Genomic DNA, 22,238 nt, shown 5'->3' on the forward strand with positions numbered 1-22,238 from the left:
CTTTATTACACAGGTATGTACTTCTTCCCTGGCTGGTTGATTTTATATCTTGCAGGATCTCCTGCTTATTTATGTTGTTAGTGACCATTATTCCGCAGTTCCTGTAGCAATTTTCAGTGCTTTGAGAGCTATCCAAGAGGGAAACGGTTCCCTTCTCAGGTCCAGCATGTACTCTTGATGTCCTGTATCCATAGCATGCAGTGGCTTGAGCAAGCATGTCTTAAATTTTAGCTCTGGCAGGTAGCTAAGTGCTTTGGCAAGGGACTTCACTGTTTTGGGAGCTCATCAGTCTCCCTGACCAATAGCTCACTCTAGGGGGTAACCCAATTCCAGCCCTGGAATTTACCAGTCAGAGCCCATGGTTTTAGGCTTAAGCTTTATCAACCTTCTACAGGGTACTTGTGACCCAACTACCCTCCCCAACACGCTTTATTGAGGATTATGTCTTGTAGAATGCTATCCAGGAGGAAGGTCTCTATGGTACTGATTCATGTTGTCTTTAGTTTTGTGAATTCCCCCCACCCACACACAAAACTTTGTAAGGCAGGTAGTACCTATTCTTCCAGTTTTATAGGTAAAAATTCTAATATAAAACCAAATAATACATGTTCCTGTTCTCATGGCAAATTTGGAGCAGCAGATATAATGATCAGTTCTTAAGTACAATATAACAACTCCATTGCTGGCATAAAATAGGTTGCTATGGAGAGCTCACAGGAGGCTTCTGAATCAGATCAGTAGAATGAAGGAAGGCTTCTTATAAAGGTCAATGTAGATCTGAATTTTCAAAGGTGAGTGAAGTAACTCACCAGATGATGTTGAGTGAATGACTCAGAATTAGGTAAATGTGGGAGGACTTTTATAGCAAGGATACAAAGACAGAGAAAGCATGACATGTGACATAGTCAGGGACTCCTGCAGTTGAGTGGGATCAAATAAAAGGGTACATTTGTGGGGGGGGGGTGGAAAAACTGAAGTATGTATTATTCTATAATTGTACTTTTGGATAAGATCTCAATTCATCCTGCTTTCCCCTGTCCCTTATAGTCTACCCATCTCTGGAGTCTGATGATGATGACCCTGCTTTGAAATCTCGAACCAAGAAAAAGAAGAATTCAGACGATGCTCCCTGGAGTCCTAAAGGTGATCTAGTATTCTGTACCTTAAACTCTGTAGGGCTGGTCAGCGGAGATAATATGTTGGACTTAGGAGGAATATTTAATACAAGATCATATTCAGTCACTCACATGTTTATTCAGCAAACGTTTGTTATAGCTAGGCACCCTGTTAGATGTTAGAGCTAAAATGATCATGTGTGGCTGAGGAAATAACTCTATAGGTAAAGTGCTTGCTTTGTATGTATGAGGACATGAGTTCAATCGCCACTACATTCCTATGTCTTAAATTTTGCCACATGACTAAGAGTGTCACAGGAGATGGTGGCATGTTAAAAGGTTTTTGTATTCCTGTCTCACAAATCTTAGGGTCTGTGTTAGTAAGCAGGAAAGGGAGAATGATGAGAATTAATAGTTTTATAAAAATTTATTTATTTAAGAGAGGCAGATAGAGAGAATGGGTGTGCCAGGGCCCCTAGCCACTGCAAATGAACTCCAGATACATGTGTCACTTTGTACATTTGGCTTTATGTGGGTACTAGGGAATAGAACCTAGGTCCTTTGGCTTTGTAAGCTAATGCCTTAACAGCTAAATCATCTTTCTAGCCCTGGAATTAAATCTTTACAGTGATTTTTTGTTGTTGCTGTTGTTTGTTTGTTTTTTGAAGTATAGTCTTGCTCTTTCTAATCCAGGCTGACCTGGAACTTTTGTAGTCCTAGGCTGGCCTCCAATTCACAGTGTTCTTCTTCTCCTACCTGTGTTTTTTATATGATAGATCTAGTAGCAAACTATTTTATTTATTTTTTAATTGTTAACAATTTATATGTGAACCGGGCATGAGTGGCTCATGCTGTTAATCTCAGCAATTGGGAGGCAGAGGTATCAGGATCACCATGAGTTCGAGTCCACCCTGAGACTACATAGTGAATTCCACGTCAGTCTGGGCTAGAACAAGATCCTACCTTGAAAAACAAAAATATTTGTGTGTGCATATGTGTGTGTGTCTATGTCTGTGTCTATGTCTATGTCTGTATGTATGAGCATGCTAGGGCCTTATAAGAATACCAGATACTTGTACCATTCTTTGCATCCGTGAGTGAGTGGCATGACTGACATGAGTGGCTTGGTAATTGATACTGGGGGAAAAGGCTTTGCAAGTAAGCACCTCCAACCACTGACCCATCTTCCCAGCCGTACATTTTAGTTTTATCTGAAAGCATTTTCATTTCAGCCTCAGGCTGGCATCAAACTCACAGTGATTCTCCTACTTCTGCCTCCAAAGTGCTGTTATTAAAGGTGTATACCACCATACCTGGCCATACTCCACTTTTTGGTAAGGTCATTTATTTTCTTGGTGTTTTATTTTTTGAGTTCTTTTTATATTCTAGACATTAATCTGCTTTTAGAAACATAGCTGGTAAAGAATTTCTCAAATTCTATATGTTGCCTATTGATTCATTTGACAGTCTCTTTAGTGTACAACAGCTTTTTAGTATTATGAGGTCCTGTTTGTTGATTGTTTGCTTTATTTCCTAGGCAACTAGGATCCTATTCACAAAATCCTTCCCTATATCTATATATTGAAGTGTTCTCTTTACTTTCTCCTCTAGTTGTTTCAATATTTCAAGTCCTTTTCTTTGTTCTTTTTTTAATCTTATTTTATTTTTTCTCAATTTTTAAAAACATTTTCCATGATTATAAAAAATATCCCATGGTAATACCCTCCCTCCCCCCCTTTTCCCCTTTGAAATTCCATTCTCTATCATATTCCCTCCCCATCTCAATAAGTCTTTCTTTTATTTTGATGTCGTGATCTTTCCCTACTCTTATGATGGTCTTGTGTAGGTAGTGTCAGGCACTATGAGATCATGGATATCGAGGCCATTTTGTGTCTGGAGGGAGCACGTTGTAAGGAGCCCTACCCTTCCTTTGGCTCTTACATTCTTTCCACCACCTCTTCCGCATTAGACCCTGAGCCTTGGAAGGTGTGATCAAGATGTTACTCGGTACTGAAGTCACTTCTTTCCAGCACCATGATACCTTCTGAGTTGTCCCAAGGTCACTGCCATTTGAAAAGAGAAGATTCTCTATCAAAAGTGAGAGTAGCATTAATATAAGGGTATGAATATTAAGAGAAGTGCTTACTGGGCAGTTTAATAAGCATAGTATATACACTTATCCAGACATCAGCAGATGTTACACCCATAGGGCTCATGGCAACCCCTGTTTTAAGTTTTCGGTATCAGGGATGTATTCCCTCCCTTGGAGTGGGCCTCCAGTCCAGTTGGAGGGCAGTTGGTTTCCACCATGACAGATGTGCCACTATTGCACCCGTTGGCTCATTTTCCCTGGCTGGCCAATTATAAGGCTTGCAGTGTCCACTGTTGAGTATCTTCACTGGTAGTATCTCTTTCTCTCATTGAACTGCATGTAGAATGGCTTCTTCCAGCTTTCTGTCAGCTGGTCTACATGGAGGAGGTTATCAGCTCAGTTCCAGCAGGATTTCTCAGTGGCGTTGCAGCCCAAGTTCAACATTTCAAGTCTTACAATGAGGTCCTTAACCTATTTAGAGATGATTTTTATGCATGGTGAGAGATAAGGGTCTATGTTCACTTTGTAAGGTATAAATTTGGTATACGTCTGTAAGGTATAAGGTATAAGTTTGGTGAAGATTAGAGAAAAAGAAAGACGAAAGAAAGTAATTAATTAATAGATAATATAGGGTTGTCTGGTGTGGTGCATGCCTTTAGTCCCATCACTTGGGAGGCAGAGGTAGGAGGATCACCATGAGTTCGAGGCCAGCCTGAGACTACGTAGTGATTCCAGGTCAGCCTGGGCTAGAGTGAGACACTCCTTTGGGGGTTAAAAAGGATAATATAGGGTTTATTTTGGTAAGCATGCAAGGGATTCTCTAGCAGAACATCCAAAACCCACCTTCTGCTTACATACTGTGGCAGTTATGGGCCCTTAAAAGGAAGGAAGTAGGGCTGGAGACATGCCTTAGTGGTTTACGTGCCTGCCTACAAAGCCTAAGGACCCATATTTGCCTCTAGATCCCTTGTAAACCAAATGGACAAAGGTGAGGCAAGTGCACGGTCACATATGCCCAGTAGGTGGTGCAAGTGTCTGGAGTTCGATTTCAGTGCCTGAGGCCCTGGTATGCCAATTCTTTCTCTCTCTCAAATAAAAAAATAATAAATAAGCTGGAGGGCCGGGTGTGGGGGTGCATGCCTTTAATTCCAGCACTTGGGAGGCAGAGGTAGGATCGCTGAGAGTTCGAGGCCATCCTGAGACTACATAGTGAATTCCAGGTCAGCCTGAGCTAGAGTGAGACCCTACATTGAAACAACAACAATAAAAAAAAAAGCCAGGCCTGGTAGCAACACGCCTTTTATCCCAGCACTAGGGAGGCAGAGTTAGGAGGATCACCATAAGTTCAAGACCACCCTGAGACTACCTAGTGAATTCCAGGTCACCTCAAAAAAAAAACCTACTACTACTAATAATAATAATAATAAATTTAAAAGGAAGGAAGTAGGGTGGAAAGTTTTACAGCTAGCTAGTCCTATTAGAGGAGGAAATTAATGTAACTGTTACTGGTCTCATTAGAAAGGAAGTGGAAGTGGAAGTGGAGGCAGAAAGAGTTTAGTCTGTAGTCATACCACCCTAAATGCACCCGAACTCGTCTGATCTCAGAACCTAACCAGGGTCAGGCCTGGTTAGTACGTGGATAGGAGAAAGTTTCAGTTTAGGGCTGGAAAGATGGCTTAGTGGTTAAGGCACTTCCCTGCAAAGTCTACAGACCCAGGTTCAATTCCTCAGTACTCATGTAAGCCAGTTGCACAAGGTGGTTCATATGTCTGGAGTTCGTTTTCAGGGGCTAGAAGCACTGGCATGCTCATTCATATTCATTCATATTCATTCTCTCTCTCTCTCTCTCTCTGTCTCTGTCTGTCATAAATAAATAAAACATTTCTTTTTTAAAAAAGAAGTTTTAGTTTAGGGAGAAAAATACTAGTTATTTTTGTTCTGGGGATTTTCCTTTACAAGATGGGAGTACCTAGAGCTAACAGATTCTTGTACGTGTAGATAGCCAGTTTTCCCAGCACCATTTGCTGAAAATGTCTTTTGTCCAATGTGTGATTTTGACATTTTTGTCAAATATCAGATTGTTATAGTTATGTGGACTTATATATACCTGTGTTATTTATTCTGTTCTATTCATGTGTGTATCTGGTTTTATGCCAGTAACATACTATTTTCATTACTGTGGCTCTGTAATATAACTTGAAGTCAGGTATGGTGATACCTCCATCAGGGTCCTTTTTGCTGAGGATAGTTTTAGCTATTTGGGATCTTTTGTGCTTACATATAAAATTTAAGATTACCTTTTCTACTTCTGTGAAAAATGGTACTGTAATTTTCATTGGTACTGCATGGAATATGTAAATTACTTTAGGGAGAAAGGCCTTTTGATATTCTTATAATGTATGAGCATGGAAGATCTCTCCTTCTTTTTGGTGCCTGTCAGTTTTTTATTTGAATTTTAAAGTTTTCATTGTAGAGATCTTTCACTTCCTTAGTTAGGGATATTCCAAGATATTTAATTTTGTGTAGCTATTGTAAATGGGACAATTTTCCTAATTTCTTAGTATGTTTGTCATTGGTATATAAAAAGGCTACTGACTTTTGAGTGTTAATTTTGTACCTTATCACTTTGCTGAAGTTATTTACCAGTTCTCAGAGTTTTCTGATGGAATCTTTAGGGTGTATTATATGTACAATCATATCATCTGCAAATAAGAATAGTTTGGCTTATTCCTTTCCAATTTATATTCCTTGTCTATCTTTCTCATGTCATATTGCTCCACCTAAGGCTAAAAGCAGTATATTAACTAGCAGTGGGAAGAATGGACACATTTGCTTCTTGAAGCTTTTAGTGGTAATCTATTTTTTATGATGTTGGATATAGATTTGTTATATGTAAACTTTATTATCCTGTGATATGTTCTTTCCATCTCTAGTCTCTCAAATGTGTTTTAGTCATGAAGGGATGTTGGGTTTTGTCACAGACCTTTTTTTTTAATTTTTAATTTATTTATTTGAGAGTGACAGACACAGAGAGAAAGACAGATAGAGGGGGAGAGAGAGAGTGGGCGTGCCGGGGCTTCCAGCCTCTGCAAACGAACTCCAGATGCGTGCACCCCCTTGTGCATCTGGCTAACATGGGACCTGGGGAACTGAGCCTCGAACCGGGGTCCTCAGGCTTCACAGGCAAGCACTTAACCGCTAAGCCACCTCTCCAGCCCTGTCTACAGACCTTTTTATGCATCAATTGAGATGATCATGTGGTGTCTTTCCTTGAGACTATTTATATCATGCATACTTATGAACAACTCAAAGGCAGCTACATCACTGAAAAGCCTACCCAGTGTGGGTAATGATTCGCAGAAACTATATCTCTGGAGCTCACTGTACAACTTGCAGGCAGCTGGTCTGGTAGGAGACTCCTCTCCCAAGCAGTTCTTAATCCTTATGAAAACTCTGGGGGAACCTTGTGAATCTTGTCAATTTGAAGAACTTCCTGAGACTTGTGAGTTGTTTACTTCCTCAGCCTTAAGGAGCTTTCCATCCATTTAGAACTTCCTAATGAACTCCCTCCAGGATGAAGTGTTTAGATTTGGAGGAAATTGCTATATGAGTATGAAATCGTATCTCAAAATAAAGAAAAAAAAAAAAGAAACTAGTCCTCATCTATTAAGGCCAAGTTTGTCTTTCAGGAAGTCAGAGACAGTCACTGCTGATTGCTGTTTTCTTTTATATATGTGTATATACATGTAATTATTTCATGGCATGTCTTATATTTTGTGTTGAGGGTTGTACATGTTAAATACTGAGGCAACTTTGGAGATTAGAACTCTGCTCCCGGGTGTTCATTATTGTTTGTTGGCATTATTAAGTCACTTTATTATTGAGTTTTACATGTAGCCCAGCTGGCCTTCAGTTTACTCTTAGCCTAGGCCTGGTGTCCAACTCAGAATCCTGCCTTTGCTAGTGCAGGAATTATAGGCATATAGCACCATTTCTGGCTTGTTTAATCACCTTTCTAAACTAATTCTGTAAAGTCTTTTTTTGTTTGTTTGTTTTCAAGGTAGGGTTTCATTCTAGCTCAGGCTGACCTGGAATTCACTGTGTGGTCTCAGCGTGGCCTTGAACTCATGGTGATCCTCCTACCTCTGCCTCCTGAGTGCTGGGATTAAAGGTGTGCACCACCATGCCCAGCAAAAGTCTTTATTTTTTGTGTGTGTGTAACCACTGACAGCTCCTCTCATCTTAATGTTCATTTAATTTTACAACTTTTTTTTTTTAGTATTTATTTATTTATTTGAGAGCAACAGACACAGAGAGAAAGACAGATAGAGGGAGAGAGAGAGAATGGGCGCGCCAGGGCCTCCAGCCACTGCAAACCAACTCCAGATGCGTGCGCCCCCTTGTGCATCTGGCTAACGTGGGTCCTGGGGAACCGAGCCTCGAACCGAGGTCCATAGGCTTCACAGGCGAGCACTTAACCGCTAAGCCATCTCTCCAGCCCATTTTACAACATTTTATTTTAATCCCTGGAACCTTTGAATTTCCCAGTGCTTCCCAAGATCCTTTGTACACATGTTAGGACATATATTCATCACTCAGCCAGACAATTTACAATTCTGCTTTAGCTAGCAATTTTGCTTCTGCAGGGCCTTAAAGTTAGCCAGAAGGGACTGCTTGAGGCTTTTACATAGCCTATACACATACATCTGGCCTTTGGTGATTGCTAGAAATATGTTAGAGTTTTTGAAATCTTGAGCATTTCATTCCTAGGCTTCTTTTTAAGCATTTAGGTTAAATACTGTTTGCCATAAATGTTACATATCACCTTAAGCAGCTGTGACATTGAGCACTTTTCTGTAAACTTTTTAAAATAAATTCCCCCCAAGGGGGTGGGGGGAGAGTTTTAGCACTAGGCTTCAAAGTTTCTACTTCTTTCTACTTACTCTACTACTGGGAGTATGGGCTGTAATTATTCAAGGCTACCACTAGCCTTTGGATGTGACTAGACCAAGTTAAAATACCCCAGAGCTCCCTGTTGTAATATTGAGGTGTTTTTCTTTTTAAAAATTTGTTTTCTGACAATGTCATGCATATCTATACACACATCTTTATTAGCATTTGATCATATAGATCTATATTACCTTCTTGTCCCTTACAATTGAACCTCTTCTTCCCCCCCCAAATACTAATGGATACATCATTAAAGAGAATCAACCCCCTTCCACAGCAACCACTGACTACTAGTAGTTCCACCCAGAGGTGCAGGGACTCAAGAGTTCCCCCCCTAGCCATGATGGAATAGCAACTGGACCTATCTTATGCAGGTAACCACAGCTGCTTTGAGTTCATTAGAGCAGTGGCCATGTCACATCCAGGCAAGAGAGTTCCACAGACTTCCTCCCCACCTTCCAGTTCTTATATTCTTTGTGCCCCTATAATGTTTCCTGAGAGGGGTAATATAGATGTCACATATAGGGCTAAGCACTCAGCAGTCACTTCTTTTACACAATTGAGACTTAATTAGAGTTGACAGCAAATTTTTGTGCCCAAGTCTAAGAGTAGCACTACTCTGTGAGTATAAGCAAATTATATTTAAGCTGTGTGTGATGGCACACGCCTTTAATCCCAGCACTCAGGAAGCAGAGGTAGGAGGAATGCTTTGAGTTTGAGGCCACCCTGAGGCTACGTAGTGAATTCTAGGTCAGCCTGAGCTAGAGTGAAACCCTACCTTAAAAAAAAAAAACTTAGACAGCAATTGACTATCACATCTGTTTAGCAAAACAACAGTAGCAGGTTCCCCCTTAGGGCCTATGGTCTCCACTGCCATAGGCTTTTGATCTGCCTTACAATATCAGACCTCTTGCAGAGTGTGTATCAAATCCAGTCAGAAAGTAGTTGGTTACCCCTGTAGCGTTCATTCACTATTGCACCAGTGGGTATCTCTTGCCTGGCAAGTCAGTATTATCACAGCTGTGTGAGGCCAATGATGACTTTTTCCCAGAACCCTGCATAGTGCCTCCTGGCACTCTAGAAGCTATCTAGTATGGAGGAAGCTTTTACATCAGTTCTAGCTTGATTTCTCTACCTCCTACAATGAAAAGGTATGGAGTCTTCAGCAGTAGGGTCTTATTGTTCAGTTTTAATAGTCAACCAAAAGCACTTGTATTGTTTTGGGGGCTTCTGGGTTTCCCTGACCAACAACTCATAGGGAAGTATCCACACTTTGTACTGAGTGTGTGTGTGTGTTTTATAGTCTTGTAACCCCTCCCTCCTGGCCCCCATATCCCTGAGGGCCCTCCTCAACAGGGCCCTTGGTATTCACTGTGGGATAATTAATTAGGACCTCTGTTAGTTTCTTGTGGGGGACTGTATCTCAGGATATTTTTCCCCCTCCTGTGGCTCTTACAACCTTCCTGCTGCTTCTTCCACAATCTCTGAGCCTTGGAAAAGTTAGCAGGGTTTTTTTTTTTTTTAATTTTTATAATTAACAACTTCCATAATTGTAAACAATATACCATAGTAATTCCCTCCCTCCCCTCACTTTCCCCTTTGAAACTCCATTCTCCATCATATCCCCTCCCCATTTCAATCAGTCTCTCTTTTATTTTGATCTCATCATCTTTTCCTCCTATTATGATGGTCTTGTGTAGGTAATGTCAGACTCTATGAGGTCATGGATATCCAGGCCATTTTGTGTCTGGAGGAGCACATTGTAAGGAGTCCTACCCTTCCTTTGGCTCTTACATTCTTTCCACCACCTCTTCCGCAATGGACCCTGAGTTTTGGAAGGTGTGATAGAGATATTTCAGTGCTGAGCACTCCTCTGTCACTTCTTCTCAGTACTGTGATGCCTTCTGAGTCATCCCAAAGTCCCTGCCATCAGAAAAGAGAAGATTCTTATCAAAATTGATAGTAGCATTAATATATGGGTATGAACATTAAGAGAAGTGCTTACTAGGCAGTTAGATGAGCAGTTGTTTTTTTTTTTTAAGTGTCGAGTTCTCTGTAGCCTCTGTTCACTTCCATGTTCTGTTATGGCATGTTTCAGTTCACTTCCATGTTTGTTATTTCCCTGGAGGTTGTTGTTGGGTAGCATTGGGAGCAATACTCTGGTAGCTGCTACCTCTGTAATTTCTTCTGGACCTGGATAAGTGGTACCTCTTGTAGTGAGCAGTCAGCTATCTTGCTGAATTGATGAGTTTTGGATCTCCCCTGTATTCTGTGCCACCTGTAACAGATTCTCTAAACAAGGGTAGGAACAGCTTTTATTAAGAGGGACATGCATGTAATTTTGAGACTTTTTTTAAACAAATATTTTTATTTTATTTATTTTAATTTTTATTTATTTATTTGAGAGCGACAGACAGAGAGAAACAGGCAGAGAGAGAGAGAGAGAGAGAGAGAGAGAAAGAATGGGCGCACCAGGGCCTCCAGCCACTGCAAACGAACTCCAGACGTGTGTGCCCCCTTGTGCATCGGGCTAACATTAACTGCTAAGCCATCTCTCCAGCCCTAATTTTGAGACATTTTGATGAGGAGCCAGGAGAGGACTGACTTTCCTCTTGATTCCATATGATCTCTCAGTGTTCTGGGTGTGTCTTAGCAACAGGGTCTTACCTTTTGACTGTATTGGATAACAAGGTGCTTAGCAATAGCCTACATTGTTTTGGGGACCTCACGGATCTCCCTGGCCAACTTGTCACTGTGAAGAGTTCTGGTCCTAGGATTCACAAGCCAGAGCCTTCAGTTTTAGATTTAAGCTTTCTCCAATTTTTTACTGGGCATAACTGCCAGGTCCATCCACCTCCCTTAATTGGGGTTAATATCTTGTATATTTGTATCCTGGAGGAAGGCTCCTAATGTACTTTTTAGTCTTTAGTTTTGTCTTCCGCCCTCCCACCCTCAATGTTCTTTCCCTGTATTAGATTGTCTGGTATCACCTCTTTTCCTCCCTCCCTGTTTTCACATTTTCCTGGTCTCATTCTGGTTTTACAGCTACTGTTCTAATGCTTACTGCCTTTTGCCTTCTTCTTGAGTTGGCCCATTTTAGAAGCCACATGTGAGAGAAAACCTGCAGCATTTGGCTTTCTTAGACTGTGTGACCTCGCTAATGATGAGATTTTCTAAGTCCATCTATTGTTGTGCAAACTTCATTATTCTATTTTTCCTTACTACTGAGTAGAATGCCATTGTGTATGTATCATACTATTATTTTTTCATTGTAATTTATTTATTTTTTCAATTTTTTTTTAAAATTAACAAACCATGGTATTTCCCTCCCATCCCCTCCCCTTCATTCTCCTTCATAACTTTGTTCTCTGTCATATCCCCTCCCTCTCTCCATTAGTCTCTCTTTTAATTTGATGTCATCATCTTTTTCTCTTATTATGAGGATCTTGTGTGGGTATTACTAGACACTGCGAGGTCTTGGATATCGAGGCCAAATTCTGTCCAGACAGTTGTATGTAGGGAGTGGTATCCTTCCTTTGGCTCTAACATTCTTTCCGCCACCTCTTCCGCAATGGACCCTGAGCGTTGGAGGGTGTGAGATGTTTCAGTGTTAGACACTCCTCCATCTCTTCTCAGCACTAGGTTGCCTTTTGGGTCACCCCACTTGTCATCACCATCTGAAAAGAGAAGCTTCTCTAACCAGAAGTGAGAGTAGCATTAAGATATGCATATGAACATTAAGTATAGTGCTTTCAAGGCAATTTGGTGAGAGTAATATATACATTTATCCAGACAAGAGCAGGCTTTATCTCCTAAGGCTCATAACCTCCCCTGCCATATGCTTTTGATTGGGTTTTCGTACCAGGCCTATATTCCCTCCCCTAGAGTGGGCCTTCAGTCCAATTAGAGAGCATTTGGTTTACCCTAGAACAGACATGCCACTACTGTACTCGTTCAGTCATTTGGCCTGTCTGGCCAAACTTGAGGTTTCCAGTGTCCAATGTTTTCACCGCTGATGACTTCTGTCTCCCATAAGGCTGCATACAGTACAGCTTTTTCCAGCTTTCAGTTGGCTGTGCTACAGGGAGAAGGTTTTCTGCCCAGCACCAGCTTGATTTCTCAGTGACTTTGCTGCTCAGGCATGTGAAGTTTTCAGCATTAGGGTCTTACCAACTCCTTCTCATGGGAAACCAAAGCCTTGGCAATAATCTATAATGTTTTGGAGGCAACAGGGACCTCCCTGGACAACAAACAACTCACTGGAAGGTATCCCATCCCTGGCAATGAAAATTTTCTAGTAACAATCTACGGCTTCTGGATGTGTCACTATTCAAGAAAGTAGATTTTCATATGTCTTATTCAGCAGAATATCTTGAGTTTTGATTGACCCTCCCCCTACCTTTTTTTATAGTCTCTTCTCCTGACCTCGCTTAGGCCTTTCCCTCCCTGTAATCTGTTCTTCTACTTACATATATACATTACCATCCCCTTAAGACCTTCCCTCTCCTCCCTCCCTTATAGCCTTTTTCTAGCTTATGGGCCTCTGCTACTGATTTTTGGTTCCAGATCACACACAAGTCTATACATTTGTAGCTAGGATCCACATATGAGAGAGAATATGTGACGTTTAGCTTTGGACTGGGTTATCTTACTTAGTATAATCCTTTCCAGATCCATCCATTTCCCTGCAAATTCCATAATTTCATTTTTCGTTACTGCTGAATAGAACTCCATTGTGTAGATGTACCACATCTTTATTATCCATTCATCTGTGGATGGACATCTAGGCTGGTTCCATTTCCTAGATATTGTGAATAGTGCAGCAATAAACATGGTTGTGCAAGTATCTCTAAGGTAGTGAGAAGAGTCATTAGGATATATGCCTAGGAGTGCTATAGCTGGATCATATGGCAAATCTACTTTTAGCTGTCTCAAGAACCTCCACACTGAATTTCACAATGGCTGTACCAGATTACATTCCCACCAACAGTGTATAAAGATTCCCCTTTTACCACATCCTTGCAAAAATTTATTGTCATTTGTTTTCTTGATGGTAGCCATTCTGACGGGAGAGTGATGGAATCTCAAGGTAGTTTGAATTTGCATTTCCCTGATGGGTAAGGATGTAGAACATTTTTTCAGATTTTTATATACCATCTATATTGAGATGAGATGAGAAAACTCTATTTAGTTCCTTAGCCCATTTTTAAAAATTTATTTATTATATTTTTTATTAACAATTTCCATGATTATAAACAATTTCCCATGGTAATGCCCTCCCTCTCCCCACTTTCTCCTTTGAAACTCCATTCTCCATCATATCTCCTCCTCCTTTCAATCAGTCTCTGTACTTTTGATGTCATGATCTTTTCTTCCTATTATGATGATCTTATGTAAGTAGTATCAGGCACTGTGAAGTCATGGATATCCAGGCCATTTTGTGTCTGGAGAGAGCACGTTGTAAAGAGTCCTACCCTTCCTTTGGCTCTTACATTCTTTCTGCCACCTCTTCCACAGTGGACCCTGAGCCTTGGAAGATGTGATAGATATATTTCAGTGCTGAGCACTCCTGTCACTTCTTCTCAGCACCATGATGCTTTCTGAGTCATCCCAAGGTCACTGCCATCTGAAAAGAGAAGGTTCTCTACCAAAAGGGAGAGTAACATTAATATATGGGTATGAATATTAAGAGAAGTCCATTGCCTATTTTTTTTATTGAGTTGCTTGATTTCTTATTATTCTGTTTTTGAGTTCTTTGTATATGCTGGATATTAATCCCCTGTCAGATGAGTAGCTGGCAGAAATTTTCTCCCATTCTATAGGTCGTCTCTTTGCTCTATTCACAGTGTCTTTTGCTGTACAAAAGCTTTGTAATTTCATGAGAGCCCAGTAGTTGATTAGTGATTTTATTTGCTGAGCAATTGGGGTTATATTCAGAAAGTCATTACCTCTGCCAGTATGTTAAAGGGCTCCCCCTACCTTTTCCTCTAGCAATTTCAGGTCTGATATTAATGTCCCTGATCCACTTGGATTTGATTCTTGTGCATGGAGAAAGACAAGGATCTATTTTCATCTTTCTGCATATAGATACCCAGTTTTACCAGCACCACTTGTTGAAGAGGCTGTCTTCTCGCCAATGAAAATTTTTGTGAAATTCCAATGGCTGTAGCTGCCTGGATTAACATCTGGGACCTCTATTCTGTTCCACTGATCTACATGTCTGTCTTTACGCCAATACCATGCTATTTTTGTTACTATGGCTTTGTAATATAGCTTAAAGTCAGGTATGGTGATAACACCAGCCTTATTTTTGTTGCTCAAAATTGTTTTGGCTATTTGAGGTTATTTGTGCTTCCAAATGAATCTTAGGGTTGTTTTTCCTATTCCTGTGAAGAATGCCATTGTAATTTTAATGGGGATTGCATTAAATGTGGAGATTGCTTTTGTTAAGATTGCCATTTTCACAATATTGATTCTTCTAATCCAAGAACATGGAATGTCTTTCCATTTCCTTGTGTCTTCTGCAATTTCTCGCTTGAGTGTTTTAAAGTTCTCATTGTAGAGATCCTTCACTTCCTTAGTTAAATTTATTCCAAGCAACTTGTTTTTTAGAGGCAATTGTGAATGGGAGAGATTCCCTGATTTCATTCTCCGCATGTTTGTTGTTAGTATATAGGAAAGCTACTGATTTCTGTGTATTTATTTTGTATTCTATTATGATGTTGCTAAAAGTTTTTATCAGCTATAACAGTTTGCTGGTAGAGTCTTTAGGGTCCTTTATGTGTAGAATCATGTCATCTGCAAATGATAATTTGATCTCTTCCTTTCCAATTTGTATCCCTTTTATGAGTGTCTCTTGCCTTATTGCTATGGCTAAGACTTCCAGTACTATATTACATAAAAGTGGGGACAGTGGACACCCTTGTTTTGTTCCTGAGTTTAGTGGAAGAGCTTTGAGTTTTTCACCATTTAGTATTATGTTGGCTGTAGGTTTGTTATACATAACTTTTATTATGTTGAGATATGTTCCTTCTATTTCCACTTTCTGTAATACTTTTACCATGAAAGGATATTGGATTTTGCCAAATGCCTTTTCTGCATTTATTGAGATGATCATGTGATTTTTGTCCTTCAGACCATTTATATGATGTATTACATTTAATGATTTGCATATATTGAACAATTCCTGTATCCCTGGGATAAAGCCAACTTGGTTGGGGTATATAATCTTTTTGATATATTCTTGTATTGTTTGCCAATATTTTGTTCAGAATTTTTGCATCTATGTTCATGAGGGAGATTGGTCTATAATTTTCTTTATTTGTTCTGTCTTTGTGTCTGGTTTTGGTATGAAGGTGATGCTGGTTTGTAGGAGGAGTTCGGTAGAATTCCTTCCTTTTCTATTTTATGGAAAAGTTTGAGAAGCAGTGGTGTTAGTTCTTCCATGAAGGTCTGGTAAAATTCACCAGTGAATCCATCTGGGCCTGGGATTTTTTTTACTTGGGAGACTTTTTATAACTACTTGGATCTCTGTACTTGTTATAGGTCTATTTAAATGGTTTATCTCATCTTGATTGAATTTTAGTAGGTCATATGAATCAAGGAAATCATCCATTTCTTTCAGATTTTCAAACTTTGAGGCATACATATTCTTAAAGCATGTCCTTATAATTGTCTGAATTTCTTTGGTATCTGTTGCAATGGTGACATTTTCATCTCCAATTTTATTAATTTTTCGTCTCTCCTTTCTTATGGTCAAATTTGCTAAGGGTTTATCTTGTTTATCCTTTCAAAGAACCAACTCTTTTTTGTGTTGATTCTTTGGATTTTTGTTTTGTTTTGGTTTTGGTTTCTTTTTCAATCATTTCTGCCCTAATCTTTATGATTTCTTCTCGTCTGCTGCTTTTTAGTTTGCCTTGTTCTTTTTCCAAGGCCTTAAGGTGAAGCATTAAATTGTTGATTTGTGAACTCTCTAATTTCTTTTTTTTTTTTTTTCGAGGTAGGGTCTCACTCTGGTCCAGGTTTACCTGGAATTAACTCTGTAGTCTCAGGGTGGTCTTGAACTCACAGCAATCCTCCTACCTCTGTCTCCCGAGTGCTGGGATTAAAGGTGTGTGCCACCACGCCCAGCTCTAATTTCTTAATATAGGCACTTAGAGCTATAAATTTCCCTCTTAAGACTGCCCTCAATTTGTCTCAAAAGTTTTGGTATGTTATATGATCATCATCATTGGATTCTATGAACTTATTGATTTCCTTTTTGATTTCTTCAATAGTGTACTGTTTAGTCTCCATTCTATATGCTCTGTAGCTTTTTTATTGCTGATTTGCAGTTTAATCCCATTGTGGTCAAATAAAGTACAAGGGATTATTTCAGTTTTCCTATATTTTTGGAGATTTGCTTTGTGTCCTAATATGTGGTCTATTTTAGAGAATGTCCCATGTGCTGCTGAGAAAAATGTATATTCTGCAACATTTGGATGGAATGTTCTATAGATAATCTGTTAGGTCTGTTTGTTCCATAACATCATTAAATCCAGATATATTCCTGTGTATTTTTTTGTCAAGATGACCTGTTAATTGATGAGAGTGGGGAATTGAAGTCACACATTACAATTGTGTCTGGTGTTATTTGTGACTGTAAGACAAGAGCCACACCTGGCACTTTGAACGCATATCCTAAGGGTATATAGAGGTGGATTGCCACGTCTGGCAACATTGCAGATAAGTAGAAAACCCAAGCATCAAATCAATTCAGGATGCAAAAGTTGCTGCAATATAAGAAACTCAAAGAATTAAGACAATACAGTCCCACCAAAAACTATAGGTTCATCAGAAATGATCACCAATGAGACTGTTAGATGAAATGCCTGACAAAGATTTCAAGAAAATGATGGTATCTATGCTCAAAGAAATCAGAGAAGAAATGAAAGGAATCAAATAAGAACACAAATTCTGAGATACATATATCCACCAGAATAGATTTAAGTTATATTACTATTGAGCTATAGTAATAAAATCAGCATGATACTTGAACAAAAACAGAAATATAGATCAACAGAATACAATAGAAGACTCAATCACAAGTCCAGGTGGTTTAATTCAGGTGTCCCCATAAACTTAGGTTTTCTGAATGCTAGGTTCCCAGCTGATGGAGATTTGGAAATTAATGCCTCCTGGAGGTAGTGTATTGTTGGGGGTGGGCTTATGAGTGTTATACCAGTTTCCCCATGCCAGTGTTTGGCACACTCTCCTGTTGCTATTGTCCACCTTATGTTGGCCAGGAGGTGATGTCCACTCATATATATAGCCAAGGAAACCATCCTTGGAGTGAAGAAGCATTCAACATGAGAAAAAACTCTTTGACAGAGAATTAATATCTAGAACACATCAACAATTCACAAACTAAACATCAAGAAATTAAACCTATTCAAAAAATGAGCAATGGGGCTAGAGAAATGGGTTAGCGGTTAAGGTGTATCTCAGAATTTCTTTTGCTCTTCAGGTTCTTTTGTGTCTCCATATTAATTTTTAAATTATCTTTTTCTGTAAAGAATGGTACTAGAGTTTTGATTGGTATTGCATTGAATCTATAGGAGACTTTTTGTTTAGATGGCCATTTTACAATATTAGTCCTTCCAATCCATAAGAATGGGAGGTCTTTCCATCTTCTAGTCTTTCTCAATTTCCTTCTTCAGTGTTTTCATTTTGCAAATCTTTCACTCCCTTGGGGGTAGGCTGGTTCCAAGATAGTTTTTTTTTTTTTTTTTGAGGCTTTTGTTAATGGGATTTTCCCCCAATTTCTTTCTCAATATGTTTGTATATAGTAATGCTACTGATTTTTTGTGTTAATTTTGCATCCTGCCACTTTGCTAAAATTGTTTGTCAGTTCTAGGAATGTTGTGGTGGAGTCTTTAGGGTTTCTCATGTGTAGAATCCTATCACTTGGAATAAGGATACTTTGACTTCTTCCTTTTCTATTTGTATGTCTTGTATTTCCTTTCTGTCTTTTGTTATATTTTTTATTTATTTGAGAGACAGAAAAAAAGAAGCAGAGAGAGAGAGAGAAAGAGAGAGAGAGAGAGAGAGAATGAATATGGGTTTGCCAGGACATCCAGCCACTGCAAACACACATCAGATGCATGCACAACCTTGTGCATCTGGCTTACATGGGTACTGGGGAATCAAACCTGCATCTGTAGGCTTCGCAGGCAAGTGCCTTACTCACTAAGCCATTTCCTCAGCCCCATTTTTCTCTCTCTTTTGGCTTCTAGCTAACACTACAAGGACTATATTAGATAGGAGTGGAACATAGACACCCTTTTCTTGTTTTTCATCTTTGTGGAAATACTTCGTTTTCCTCCATTTAGTATGATGTTAGCTACTGGTTTGTCAAATGTAGCCTTTATTATGTTGAAGTGTATACTCTGTATCTCCAGTCTTTGTTGGATTTTGTCTTGTCAGTAAGGGTTTTTTTTTTTTTTTTTCCCAGTTTTCCTAATGTTTATGTATACTGTGGTTCAAGAGCTTGGAAGTAGGGCTGGAGAGATGGCTTAGCGGTTAAGCGCTTGCCTGTGAAGCCTAAGGACCCCGGTTCGAGGCTCGGTTCCCCAGGTCCCACGTTAGCCAGATGCACAAGGGGGCGCACACGTCCGGAGTTCGTTTGCAGAGGCTGGAAGCACTGGCATGCCATTCTCTCTCTCTCCCTCTATCTGTCTTTCTCTCTGTGTCTGTCGCTCTCAAATAAATAAATAAAAATTTTAAAAAATATTTAAAAAAAAAGAGTTTGGAAGTAGCACAATGAGGGCAGTTTGATTTCATGATTTCTAGGGTCTCATCTAGAGAGACTTTGAAACTTGGATACAATCTTGATGGCCAAGAGTTACATTATCTGAAATTTTACATATTTGATGCCCACCCTGGGACTACTCAAAGACTAAGGTAGTATGTGGCCTAGTTGACAAGCTTCCTCATTGCCAGGTAGTCTTAAAGTAGTTACATTTGTTATATGTCAGCTCAGGTCAGCACCAGGGTTCATGAAGCCATTAAGAAATTATTTTTCCTAACCCAATCTTAGAAATCACACTATGCTTTTACCATAGTCTACAAGTTACCAATGAACCTGCTGGGAGTCAGTGGGGTGAGGAGGCAGCACAGACTCCTAACAATAGGAATGGCTTCAAAGTCATCATAATGTACCGCAACTACATAACTGTGGAGAACTATGTAAGATACCCAGGTACCTATGACCCATTGTTATGCATTAACATCTTACTTAGTTTTGTTTTGTACCAAAGCTGGATTTTGGTTATTTATTTTTGTTTGTTTTTTGAGGTAGGGTCTTGCTATAGCCCAGGCTGAGCTGGAATTCACTATGTAGTCTCAAGCTGGCCTCAAACTCAGGGCAATCCTCCTACTTCTGTGCTGGGATTAATGGTGTGTGCCACCATGCCTGGCTTTGTATCAAGTTTTCAGAAAATAAAATGTCACCCTTAAAGAAAGAACTTAAGCCTTCTCGATAGCTTTTTAGAATCTGCGTATAGCTTTTTCAGAAGTTCTCCTTTACTAACAACTAATTAGAATCTGCATATGAATAATCGGGAATTATCCTTTATAATACCAGTAACTATCTATGGAAGGAGGGTTTTTCCAGCTTGTGTATGTGTGTGTCTTTGGAGTCCAGAGGTCGACCTAAATTGCTCTCTGCCTTACTTTATTGAGGCAGGATCTCTTAGTGAACCCACAGCTTACAGATTTGGTTAGTCTAGTCAGCCATCATGCCCCAGGGATTCTTCTGTTTCTACATTCCCAATGCTGGGATTACAGACATATGCTGCCACACCTGGCATCCAGTGCAGGGGATCCAAACTCAGGTCATGATACCCAGCAAGCTTGTTACCAATTGAGCCATCTCTCCCAGAAGATTTTAAATATAGGTCAGCACTACCACCACACCATTTTCTCTGTGACATTATCCTTTTTCTTTAAAAATAGAATAGTACACTGAACTCAAATATACCTGCTAGTGAAAATATATGATTATCAGTATTTTTGCTATATTTCCTTCATCTCTTTTACTTTAAAGCAAACCCCAAGTATATCATTTCCCTCATGCATTTCTAAAAAAAAAAAGATAGACATATAATCACAGCCCTATTATATGTAACAAAATTAATGCTTATTCAGTAATTACTTGGTATCTAATTTCAATCCCATAATCATAGTTTTAAATTTTCTAGCCAAAACAATCTATAATCATAAAAAATTGTTTAAAATATGATCTAAACCAAGTCCACATGTCATTTGACTGTCATTCCTTTTAAGTCTCTTATTCCAGAATAATCACTGCTTTTGTTTTATGCTCTTTTTTGTAGAAACTAATAGAATTATCCTGGTGTCATTATTACATACTAGATTTGTCTATTTGCTTCCATGTGACATTGTCTTTTTTTATGACATGAGGTAATTTGTCTTGTAGAACACTTGCTCTTTTTTCTCATGGCATCTGTGATGGTTAATATTGATTGTAAACAGCATTTGTAATCACTTAGGAGACAAACATCTGGGCATGTCTATGAGAGAATTTCTAGAATGGGTTGAGAAGACCCACCCTAATTTTGAGTGGTGCCCCCTTAAGTATGGGCAGCACCATTCCATGAGCTGTGGCCTGGACTGAATAAAAACAAGAAAGTGAACTGATTACCAGTATTCATCTCAGTGTGTTTCCTGACTTTGGATGCATTGTGACCAGCTGCCTCAAGCTCCTGCTGCCATGACTTCCTAGCCTTGATGTACCCTGAAACTGTGAGCCAAAATAAACTCTTCCTTACTTAACTTGCTTTTATCTGATACTTTGTCACAACAATATAAATGTAACTGTTACAGAAAATATAGCATAATGGATCATTCTGGTAGGAGCTTGAAAGACAAGAATGCTGAGAGAAATATAAGCAGTGGAGACGTGGCTCATGAGGTTTCAGAAGGGAACCAGGATTCTATCAGGAACTGGGTCAGAGACCATTCATGTTATGGTCTGGCATCTGGCTTTACTCTGCTTGTATCTTATGAATTTGATTGAGGTAGAGTTCAAAAGTAATGGACTTGGACTAGAAAGATTGCTTAGTGGTTAAGGCACTTACCTGTGAAGCCTAAGGACCCAGCTTTAATTCCCCAGAACCCACATAAGCCAGATGCACAAGGAAGCACATGTGTCTGAAATTCGTTTGCAGTGGTTAGATGCCCTGATGTGCCCATTCTCTCTTTCTCTCTCCCTCTTCCTACCCCCTCTCTCTCAAGTAAAATATTTTAAAAAAATGAAATAAATAAGAAAAATATTTCTTATTAAGTAATTAATTTTGTTTGAAGACAGAAAAACATTCAGGCTACATTATGGTTATTGCTAATTGTGTTTATCCAGATCTGCAGTGAAAGAGCAACAAGAAGAAAAAACAACATGGAAAAATATATTGTTGGGCAAAGAAAGTAGGGAATTTAAAGTTGAAGACAAGGCTGGCGCTGAGAACGTAGCTGTAATTGTTAGAGACTAGTATCATTAAAGAGAAACTTCATTCATTGTATTAGGGCAATAGGAAAAGTTCTCTAAGGGCAAGATCATGCCCATCGAAGTCTCTATCTTGTGAAAATCTAAATTCACTAAAAAAGAGAAACACTAAACTGAGAATACCACTGAGGGTTCCCTGTTGGAAAACAACCATCTAACGAAGTCTTGAAAGCACTCAGAGGCCTATGCAGCTGTAGTCCAAGGAGACTTCCTCTTCAGCTGGCAGCAGAACTTGGCAGCATCATCTATGTGGTACTGTTTTTATAGGCATAATAGATGTTCAAGAGTCAGGGGGTCATAGAGGCTTGTGCTAAGGTTCCAGAAAGATACTAAGGCCATGTAACTTGAGGCAGGGTTAGTCTTTCTGCAGTGAGATTCTGAGTGGCCATTGTATGAAGTTGTGAAGGTGAAGTCTAAGCTGCAGTAAAGATTCTAGGATGTTGGGCATGCCAGGACCAAGGGGTGTCCACCAAAGCAAGCTGCATGCATGGAGTGGAGCTGGCCCAAGAGAGAGGCTGTA

At 39.5% G+C, this 22,238-nt stretch overlaps 1 protein-coding gene across 6 annotated transcripts in view; it reads left to right on the plus strand.

Annotated features, from left to right (window-relative positions):
• The window catches only part of Phf8 (PHD finger protein 8), a 130,492-nt gene that overhangs the window by 97,104 nt on the left and 11,150 nt on the right, over nt 1-22,238 (plus strand). For all 6 annotated transcript variants that reach the window (XM_045140236.1, XM_045140241.1, XM_045140237.1 and 3 more), the window contains one exon: nt 1,048-1,143. In XM_045140236.1, the coding sequence (XP_044996171.1) occupies nt 1,048-1,143 (96 nt within the window). The remainder of the gene's footprint in view (nt 1-1,047; nt 1,144-22,238) is intronic.

This window comes from Jaculus jaculus, chromosome X, assembly GCF_020740685.1.
Source record: "Jaculus jaculus isolate mJacJac1 chromosome X, mJacJac1.mat.Y.cur, whole genome shotgun sequence".
NCBI lineage: Eukaryota > Metazoa > Chordata > Mammalia > Rodentia > Dipodidae > Jaculus > Jaculus jaculus.